We start from the raw sequence: 11,588 nt of genomic DNA, 5'->3' as shown, positions 1-11,588 counted from the left end.
TATTCCACATTTTAATCCCACTTTATTCCAGCGCCACTGCGAAAAGCTGGAAAAGATTTAAAATTTTGCTGAAACGAGAATCCGACGAGTCATTAAAATTTCAATTCAAATTATTATTTAAGTAAAGTTCTCGTATGAAATTAAATACCCATGAATATTTGAAAATGTGTTTAATAACGCTAAATGTTGGTATTAATGATATTGTTTCATGACTTGCTGGTGAAGTTATGATGTTCAATTTAAATATTATATTAAATGAAATGCAGCTTAATTAGAAAAATACAATCTCAAAGTCCTTTTAAAATCCCAGGATTTCGGAAATTAGAAAAAAAAAGATTCTGAGATCTTTAAATTCATTCCGGAATTGAGCAAACTTTATTGTAAAAGGTATTTGTTTCCTTATTTCCAACGAAATATTGTTTTAATTTAAATATTTTTAAAAACAAACAATACCGTTATAATAAAATAACAGAAGTTTGAGATATAATATTAAAGAATTGAACAACAACTTTTTTCTTTAATGTTTATGCTCATACGGTATCAAAATTAATTTTAGAAACTAACACGTGAGTCACTGTATAACTGTTTTGGAAAATTAATTATTTCAAGGTTGATTTTATTGGTACTATAACAATTTTTAAATTACGTACATATGTGTAAAATATAAATAACCAAAAAGATCCTAGGTAATCGAACTAAAATTATAAGGAAACCTTATAATCTTGTTTTCTTACATATGAAAAAATAAATAACTGTATGAATTAAGTAAAATATATTTATGCCAGCAGTAAAATAATTCTTATTTTTTCAGCCATTTCTTAATTAAATAAATTTTTTATTGTTTTTGGTTAAGTTTTAGTTTTTAACTATTAAAACTGCTATCTGATTACAAATTAAATTAACTTATATGAAAATTTTACCAAAAATATTTTTTTATTCTTCGTTATACACAATATGTTTATGCAAACATAACTAAATTTATTTTATGTATTTAAGTCTAAAAATTCCATTTACGTGGTTAAAAAAATATAAAAAATGTCTCTTTTATCAGAATTCGGACAAATGTTTTTTTTTTAATAGTTAATTTTATTATAAAATTATTATAGTCCCCGCTATAATGTAATGGTAAGTACAATATAGCAAAGCACCTGCAGTGAAGAATGATTTTCAGACGACTCAAAATATATAATACTTATTTTACACTAAAATGTATATATGTATTATTAATTTGTGTAGGAAGACTGATACATGAAACTTAAAACTGTCTAATTGTCTTGTTGCTTTCGTGAAATTCATGATCTAGAAAAAGTAATATCCATCTAAAACAGTGCCTTTTGCACCATTGGGTATGGATGAATAAGATATTTGATCAACGCAAGTATTATACAAAGAATTATGTTTTAAATTATTAAAGATAAAATTTAGCACATCTTTATTTCTTTCATTCTGTCAGAGCCATACTCAAAGTAAAGTAAATATAATTATTTGTAAAAAAAATACTTTTTGTAATTTTTCGACTAACAAGTAGGTACCTACTGAGAAAAGTTATAAGTCAACTGTTGATCTTTATTTTGGAATGCTGGTCACACTGTGCACGAATGCAATCAAATCCTTTTTCTATGGATTTCTTTCTTGTATGTTCTATGGACTCTGGATTGTCATTTTGGATTGGATCGGTTTTTTGTCATTTGTGCGGTTTTCTGTCAAAAACTAAATAATAAAATAAAATTTTGTGCATTTCTCTAATACACGAAATAATGCCAATTTTTCGGAGCCATTACTGTTCCGTTTTTTATTTGTTCATGTAGAAAGGACACTGTTTTTGTTCCTGTGAACCGTTGTTGTTCTTGTAAATATCCAATCGATCGCTGTCATGCCGATAAAAGGAAGGCACTGTGATACGCTCAGTAGGGTATCTGAGTCATTTCGCCCTTTCGTCAAAGAAGTATTACGTGACTTAAATTTTGGTAATATATAAATATTATTTCGGCCAACATTAAAGCAAATTTATATTTACAAAACTGTCAGTTGCACGCCCTGAAATCCAGATGAAAAAAACGAAATGCGGATTCGTCACTTTAAAAATTTGACTAACTAATGAAATAACCATCATGCCGCTTCCCGCAGGGGTAGGCAGAGAGAATAGAACGCCACACCAATCTGTCTTTGCACACAATCTTCGTCCCTTCCATATATCTTCTCATATGCACATGCCGATTATTTCTACACCTGACCTGTGACCACTTTCAAGTATTTGAAATATTTGATTGTGCCAAGTTTTTCTCGGTCTTCCTCTGCTTCTATTACCAACCACATTCTCAAAAAATTGTTTAACTTTCCTTTTTACACTCATTGGATTCACATGCCCTAACCATCTCAACACACCCTTCATAATTTTATTGATAATGCCATTCAACATCTATCACACAGTGTTTTGCCGCACATTTGTCTTAACAGAACGCATTTAGACTGCATTAAGTCTACTTTCATCCTTATTTTGCCAACTCCATGCTTCACAGCATATATTAGGGCTAATATTAACACACTTCGGATTGGTGTTATTCACGCCTGAAGACTGCCGGCGACAGGATTTGATAATTATGCATACATTATTTAATTCTCTCATTAATTCCTCTCCTTTCCTTCTCCTTTCTGCATAATTTTTTTTTATACCATACCCTTTTTTATCTCGGAATGTTTTTAATGGTTATTTAAACATAAATGTGGAATGGTTTAATTGGCTTTATTTTTATTAATGTAACTATTGTTTATTATACACTTTTTTAAATGTAAAGCTGTACAATTCCCGAACAAATAAAAATAAAATATAGTTAAGACCTTACCAAAGAGATTAGTAAATAATATTCATTTAAAAACATTAAATATGTAATTCCTTCTTTTCTGACTAACAAAAAGCAACATTTAGGGATATTCACATTTTTAAACCACATTTTCATATGGTGTACAAAATACATATCACCGGTACGCGCGGAAGATCTTAGCACTGTAAGGGAAAGATTAACAAAGAGATTGGTACATAATATTAATATAAAAACATTAAATATATAATTCCTTCTTTTCTGACTTCAAAATGAGGCCGGCGCAGAAGGTAAAAATACCCTTCCTGTCCTTAAGCATCAATCGACCAAACGGGTAAAAATACATTTCCTGTCCCTAGTGTGTTAAATTAAAATTTTAATATTAAAAATTATATTGTATCGACACTACATGAGAGCTATGTAAATTTCATGTATTTCTATCTTATCTGCCTGTCCATATACAAGCGTGTATGTATGTATACATATCTCTCACCCCTTTCAAGAACGTCATAAATCAAAAATCGACAATTCTCAGTTGTGCACTTTTTCGGAATGCCCAGAAAATGTACTATATCCCAGCAAGAGCGGCATATTTAAAACTTAATATTTACCCGTACAGGGCAGAAAGTGTTGTTTTTGCATTTTTAAGAAAGGGTATTGTTTAATTATTTTTTTAAATATACTCAATATTTTTCAAATGGAGAAAAAAAACCTTCAGGTTTTACTTAAAAAGATCTGTTGAACAATAGAAAGTTCAATAAGTGGCTTGATATTTATTTTTAATACATTTCATTATATTTTTAAACTTTAAAAAAGATGAAAAATCAAGTATGACATTGTTGAAAAGAGCTTTATATTTTATATTATGTAATAATGCTTTATATTTTTTTATGTAATAAGTATATGATGAAAATAATTATGTATATAAAATAAAATAAATGAGTAATTGAGTAATTTTTGCAGGTTTGTGCAGGTCTAAAGTTGATTTTGAGAAATTCCGGAGCTCTTCTCATTCCAAGACCTCTTTGGCTGATCAGTTCACGCTGATACTTCCGTACGCTGGAAATTATTTGAAATGGGACGTGTTGTTTGATGCTTCCTGTCCGTGGCTGGCTCCTGACTTCCGTTTTGAGGATGAGAGCTTTCTCGCCAATGCGGATGCCGACTTCATCGATAAACACATTCCCAGCCTGGCTAAATGGAATGATGACGATCCAAAATCTCTCAGTAACACTCTTCATGAAATGATAGTATTGTATCGGGAATACCAGGTATGCACATCTTTATATTAATGATAAATTCAATGGTCCGCCTCCGTGGTGTAATGGTTAGCGTGTTTAGCTACCGTGCTGGAGGTCCCGGATTCGATTCCCAGGGGGGGTGAAAATAAGTATTACTGGTTTTACACTTCAATATTTATTTAATATTACCCAGCACTGGTCCCTGAAGCGCAGGAGTGATCACATTGTTTTCATGTAAGCAACGATCAAGATAACACTGTGTCAATATGATGCAGTGCCCTATGCACCATTGGGTGCAGATAAGGGTTAGAAGAAGAAAATGCAATGTATGGCTGAGTCTGGTCAAATTGGAAAAAAAACACATTAGTATTAAAATAATATTTTAATTTTCATATTTGATATTGTGCCATTTTCCCCTTATTCTTTCAATAAAAACATTTATGAAAATTTCTTCTCCTTCTTCAAACTTTTATCCGCACCCCGATGGTGCATAGGGCACTGCATCATATGAACGCAGTGTTATCTTGATCGTTAACACATGAAGGAAAGGTGATCAGCCCTCCGCTTCAGGTACCAGTCCAGTGTAATAATGAATAAATATTAGAGTAAAAGAATCACTTATATTTATCTGACCCCGCCCCCCCCCCCAGTATTATGTACTTGTCTTGTAAAAATTAAACATGTATGTCGTTTTTAGAAGCGTCTTTTGAAAGCGGATGAGGAGTCAAGGGCGTACTTTGAGTACACGGCGCTGATTGGTGATTCCAGCACACTTGAGAATGATGTTGAAATATTGGTTGGACGAGGAGAGTCGGTTAGTTTTATGATAAAACTCAACATCGACTGCTCCAATCTACCTGCTTTATTTGCTGATGAGTAAGTTCGTAATCTAGAAATAACTTTTTATACACAATATCTTACAACGACAATATTAACCCGTCTGGGAGTGAGTTTCTGAGGACAAAACGTTATCTGGGGAGTGAGTTTATTTTCCTTTTTTTTTGCATAATATTATCATAGTCAATGCTAAGTATCAAATTTTCTTGAATAAAAAAAATACATGTCCACCAGTAAACACGATTTATATTAAAATTGTACACATTTAATTTTGTCTGTTTTCTTTGACAACGTCATTACGATGACGTCACATCTACTTGGTTTTAAGTAAAATGTTGTGGGTAAAACAGAATAATGATATGAAGTGTGGTTTTAGTGTTTAAATACAACCACAGATGGCAGTACAGGTACCATTTTAGAAATAAATGTCACCAGGCTCTAGTTATTAAGGTGGAGACTGACCGGAGCATTTCGTCGTAACATCGCTCGCGGCGAGCATCACCGAGCATCCGAAACTATGAATAGAGCACTCGGCTCGGTGTACTTACTGCCTGAATGCTCGCATTTTAACGTGTTACGTTACGACAAAATGCTCCGGTCAGTCTCCACCTTAACAGCCGGGGTTCTTGTACGCCCATAATCCTTTGAGAAATTTTTTTTTAGATAACCATATATGGCCATACTCCCAAACAGTTTAAAATATTTTCTATTTTTATAACATATCAGTGATTCTATAATGTAACATTTTCCTATATTATTATTCCTGTAATTTAAGATAATAATGGATAGATATTTCCATAGAGTGACTGTCGAATTATTTAATGATATTTTAAATTAAATATTGTATCACTGTAATTTCAGCATTTATGAAAATCCTGGCGGAGAATGTGCAGTACTGCTAGTGAAGTATCCGAACCCATCAGTTGCTGAGCTCAAAATGTCCCCACTGGTCGTACGAGCCCTCGGGGATATAATGCTGCCATCGTAAGTGTGTTGAAATACAATATAGACATGTATAATAGTCATCCGGAAAGTAGTACCCGTTTGGGAATATAAAAAAAATTAGTATATCGCTCACTCCTTTCAAGAACGTCATAAATAAAAAAACAGGAGAATGTTTTTAAAGTTAAAAAATATAACACAATGTATTAAAAATAAATATCAAGCCACTTATTGAACTTTTTACTGTGCAACAGATCTTTTTAGGTTAAACCTGAATGTTTTTTCTCCATTTGAGAAATATTTCGTATACTTAAAAAAATAATTTAACAATGCCTTTTCTTCAAAATGCAAAAACAACACTTTCTGCCCTGTAGCGGGTAAATATTAAGTTAAAAATATGCCTCTTTTGCTGGCATATAGTACATTTTCTGGGCATTCTGAAAACATGCACAACTGAAAATTTACGATTTTTGATTTATGAAGTTCTTGAAAGGAGTGAGCGATATGTCAACAAATACTTTAGCCTTCTTCTTGTGTCCAGTATTGAAGAAAGGCCTTCTTCATGGACTTCCACAGTGCAGGCCCGCCACTTTCCTAATGTCATCGGACCATCTTTTCTGGGGCCTAACTACTGTTCATGCTTCGTCCATCTATCATCAGACATACGTGCCACATGACCTGCCCAGTTCCACTTTTGTTCCGCGATTCTTTGAGCCACATGTTACCTTGGACTATTCCCCTATCCAAACATTCGTTTTTCGATCCCTAAGGGATATTTGTAGCATCTTACTCTCCATTGCTCTTTGTGTTAACCGAAGTTTATATATGATTCGTTTTGCTAGGGTAAATGTCTCGAATACATATGTGAGCACTGGGAGTACACGTGCATTGAATGTTTTCCTCTTCACAAACAAATATGAAGGTTTTATTTATGAATAACATACCTTAAATTACTTCTGTACATAGTCACGTAGCAAATACGAGAATTTATCGTAACGTGTGACGAGTTTTTGTATTACACCGTCATATTCCTCCGCCATCAGTGTATAGAGATTTGTAGTCAGCTCTTTATCACTTGCTGATAAATTTAAGTAGGAATGTAAAAGCTGCTTAAAATTGATATATAAACATTTCATAATAAAATATGTAATGAAAGTGCAATTTTTTTCTTCTTTTTACAGAATTCATCAAAATTCAGTTTTAATAGACTACGTGCCTATGGTCACAGAATTGATTAATAAAAAGGTATGTATAAAATCTCTTTATTTTTTTCTACAATGTTATAAAATAGCCATCATTTGAATATTATATATTCAATACTATTCGTATTTAAAGCGTTTACTTTTTGGTTAGACATTTTTATTTATATTTTTTTTTACAAAAATGTTACGTGAATTTTTTAAAGATAACGGCGATCATTGAAAATGAGAAAAGTCGCCAAGAAATGCTTTCTCGATTCATCATCAAGTACGAAGGCGGCATTCTGGAGCATGATTCAAACACAGCATCTTTCCTTTTGGAAGTGGACAATTTCTACTGCATTCTTCACATTGAAATTGGTAAGTAAACCGTTAATAAGAACATTTTGACATCTCGACATAGATGAAGAGGAATATAGAAGTCTGGGTATTTACAGGGCTTATGACCTATCATGGGCCGGTTAAGTGATCACTTTACACACATGCAACATTCACCATTAAACTCATGATCGACGACCACACTATTCAAATTTCAGAAGTTCTAAATACATTCTTCAATTGATACCTTCTTTTGTGTACAAGTTCTTGACACCATCTGTGGTTAAGTTGAGTAAGTTTTAAATAAGCAGAGACCTCTATGAAATGTTTGTAAGATTCTTTCAAAATTATTAATACAGTATACATATTTTAACCAATTATTTTATTTACAACATTTCGAATATGTCCAAATCTTTGTCCACATAGCAGTTATTTTTTATGTTGATACAGGATATGTACAAAGATTGTTCACAAAGACACATTGGTGTGGTGTTCTATTCTCTTTACCTGCCCTTGCGAAAATGGCGTTAGTTAAAATTTTCTTCAGTTAACTGAACTGAAGTTCCACAAAACCATTTTCTAATTCTGAAATAATAAAATTGTCAACAAATGCAAAGAAAACAATGCATACAATTAACTTTTAAAAAAAGGAATAACCATCAAAGCCTCTATTTTAGAGGCTTTGAGGGTTATTCCTTTTTTTAAGTTAAGAACTCTTACCTGCACATAAGCCTCTATTTTTGAGGCTTGTGTGCAGGTAAGGTAATAAGGATAGAGAAGGTTAATGTGATTTTTCACAAAAACCCAGACCAAATGAAAATAAATCTTTTCATTAATTGATTCGGCAGTCACTTTGTGGATTACACTTAGATATTAATCTATCCATTTTTAATTTAAGTTTTACTTAACCACTATTCTTTAAAATCTATTGTGACATGTTTTGATGCATTCCGCGTCATCGTATGGTATTTTAAAATTATGCAAATTGCAACTAACGTGTCACAATAGATTTTTAGAAATAGTGGTATTTACCATGTAAAACTTAAATTATAAATAAATAAATAATTAAAATCTTTCTTGAATTTATTTTGCAATTACAGTAGAATCGCGATATAAGTAATCGCGATATATCGAAAAATGACGTATATCGAAAAAAAAAACCAAATTTATTCCCTAAAACTAATTTTTCATACAAAAATGCATTTATATAACGAAATCCCGTTATTATGTATAACAAAATCACTTTTGTCCCGTACGAAAAAGTGCCAATACATTTAAGTAAATTTATAACAAATAAAAAATGTTATGATAAAAATATTTCAAAGCCGCGCCGCCGCGGCGCCGCGCGGAAATAAAAAATATTAAGATAAAATTATTCAAGCCGCGCCGCCGCATGCGGATGGTTTTATGGCGATTTTTAAAAGTAATTCAATACAATATCCCATCAGCTTGAGTAATTAGTAATTAGAGTCAATGAGTCAGTGAAATGATTTACTTTAGCAATAATAATTCTTTAGTTGTGTCGCCTACTTTCAAAATCCGCTAGATCCAGTTTTATAAGATTTTAAAATAAATACTCTATCGGAATGCCAATTGTGGTTTTTATTGTTCAAAATTTTTAAATACTTGAAAACCCCGCTAAAAAATACTTAAAAACAGCGTTGTATTTCAAATTCCGATATATTCATGAAACTTGCCTTCTGACCCATATCCGTCAATCAGAGAGCGGAGATAGGTCAAAAGTTAAGATGACGTCATTATCGATTTGTGACTCGTGTTTTTTTTTGAGTACTGAAAAACTTTCCAAAAAAATGGGAAAATTCTCTATTTTAAAATATTTTATATAAAGATAGACAAATCTTTGAAACATAAATGTTATCCGGAGAATTTGGATTTTTTTTGTAAAATCGACTTACATGGATCTGGCGGATTTTGAAAGTAGGCGAAGTAGTTATAATCTCTCTTCTTATTTCAATGAAATTATTTCTGTAGGCCATAAAAATTCTCAAGTATATTCTCTCCCATAATCAGTCCACCTGCTTATCTCAATGGTAGACAATAATAATTCTCAAATTACAATCCATCTTTTTATCTCAATGAAATGATTCTGTTGACAATAATAATCCTCAAATTGCATCCGTCTTTTATCTACATCGTAAGGGCATTTGTCCACTACACGGAATAATTTTACCGTCCGTCCGACACGTCAGTTTGCGTTTTAAAACGACGATTTTACGATCGAATTTACGCGCAACGTGTTTACGCACCGATCAAGAGCTCCGATCCGAAGAAATATGGACAAAAGCACAAGCCAATCCAAGCCAATCGTCATTTTAAAACGCTAACTGACGTGCCGGACAGTAAAATTACACGGAATTTCGGGCAGTGGACAAGCGCCCTAAGTGGGGCGTAGTGTCGGGTAAGACAATCTGCACACTATTGGACTAGCGGAGTAACGTGTTACGACGTACGACATGCACGCATACTTACAAAGCACGCCACACGCGCAAACACAGAAACGTTTGTGTATTTTTACGATTTTATGTTAGGATTTGATTCCCGATTTTTTTACAAATTATTTATTTCCGTCGCTGCAAATGAATGACATTATGAATAACATTTACCAGACCCAACATTACAAAATTGTTTTATTTAAACTTTAAATATGGCCAATAAAAGCAACTAGGAATATTAAATATGACGGACAATTTGGACAAATACGAATTTGTCCGTTTTATACGGATTTTGAAGGAATAAAGAGATCAAACGGAATTTGAAGGATTATAACGGAATTTTAACGGATTTTAGGAAATTTTTAGCGACGGCGAAAAAAAATTCATCGCGTAAATTTTGGAAAAAAAAATTTTTTCGCCGTCTCGTAATTTCGCAATTTCGTAATTTCGCAATCTCAATATCGAAAACTACTCTTTGACGTCTGACAACACTGGCCGTCAGTAGCGCGCAAGCCGTTCTCGTTCTCGGCTTTGGCGGCTACTTGTGATATTATTATATTTGATGTTATTATTCTCATTTTCAGATGCATATTTACCAGACCCAACATTACAAAATTGTTATATTTCAACTTTAAATATGGCCAGTAAAAGCAACTATGAATATTTACGTTTTTCCTGTTTTAAAATCACATTCTCATATTGTGTACAAAATACATACGAGTATCATCGATTCCCGCGGCACTTTTATCACCGTAAGGTTAATAAGAAAACTAGTGAAAATATGTAGATATTCAGTTCCCTATGGCCCCCTTCTCCTTTGTTTGCAGAACTTGCGATCTTTTTGAAAAGCCGCGCAACATTTTTTGCAACGGCGCGCAACATATACATACTAAGTATGATTTAAAAAAATTCGTTATATGTGGGAATTCGTTATTACGAATTAATATTTTTTGTTCCCTTGGATTTCGTTATATCGCGATTCTACTGTAGCGGGAATCGAACCCATGATCCCAGTTTTGCAGTCGAGCGTGTACTCAACAAAAAGTTTCTATTCCAACATGATAGAGTCTCAGATATTTAATTTATTGTTTCGGCATTCACTTTGTAAGTTGCAAATGAAAACACTTGTTTTTTATCATTTTAGTTATATTTATTTTATTAAAACGACTAGTTTAGACCTGAAGCATTGCTTCCGAAACTAGTCGTTATAATAAAATAAATACAACTCAAGTGTTTTTCTTTAACAATGGTCTAAGCGTGTTTTTTTTATACATAAAATATAGAAATTATTCTGTTTTTTTTTTACAGGGGTCAGTTTTCCGGAGAAGCCACCAATATTGACGTTACGATCCATCTACCATAGCCACAAACGGAGACCCAAAGTGAAGACTCTGCCACTGTGTCCTTATGAAAGAGTACAAGATTATATTGCGGAGCAAATAGAAATCTTCAAGCTTGAATGTTCAGAGGCCATAATAATAACGACGGAAAACTAAATACTTCCGTGCAAATTTATATATTTACGCCATTTTTATTTTTTTGTTTATATTATTTTAACATGAAATAAATTGTATTTGTGAATACTTTTTACTAATTATTTTGTGTTGTCTTTGTTCAACTTCATGACCATCTTTATACTAACACATATTATGCGGAAGGCGACTTTTATGGTCATTGTAGCGGGTGACTGTTTTTTTATTATTTTATTGCGATATTTAAGGTGTATAGTGACATCTGTTGAATTTTCGTTAAAGCTTTATTAAAATGATATAACTCGGG

At 32.4% G+C, this 11,588-nt stretch overlaps 1 protein-coding gene across 1 annotated transcript; it reads left to right on the top strand.

Annotated features, from left to right (window-relative positions):
• Positions 1-1,643: 1,643 nt before the first annotated feature.
• Positions 1,644-11,390, top strand: LOC148306732 (BRISC and BRCA1-A complex member 2-like). The gene is made up of 7 exons (XM_088264494.1): positions 1,644-1,967; positions 3,783-4,090; positions 4,758-4,936; positions 5,759-5,881; positions 7,021-7,084; positions 7,245-7,398; positions 11,118-11,390. Exons 1-7 carry the CDS (start codon positions 1,874-1,876, stop codon positions 11,303-11,305), a joined length of 1,110 nt encoding a protein of 369 aa, XP_088120620.1. The 5' UTR covers positions 1,644-1,873; the 3' UTR covers positions 11,306-11,390.
• Positions 11,391-11,588: the final 198 nt, after the last annotated feature.

This window comes from Brachycentrus maculatus, unplaced genomic scaffold (genome assembly GCF_059751285.1).
Source record: "Brachycentrus maculatus isolate JH-2025_06_01 unplaced genomic scaffold, ASM5975128v1 h1tg000228l, whole genome shotgun sequence".
NCBI classification, from domain to species: domain Eukaryota; kingdom Metazoa; phylum Arthropoda; class Insecta; order Trichoptera; family Brachycentridae; genus Brachycentrus; species Brachycentrus maculatus.
This window is presented reverse-complemented; position numbering and strand designations above follow the sequence as displayed.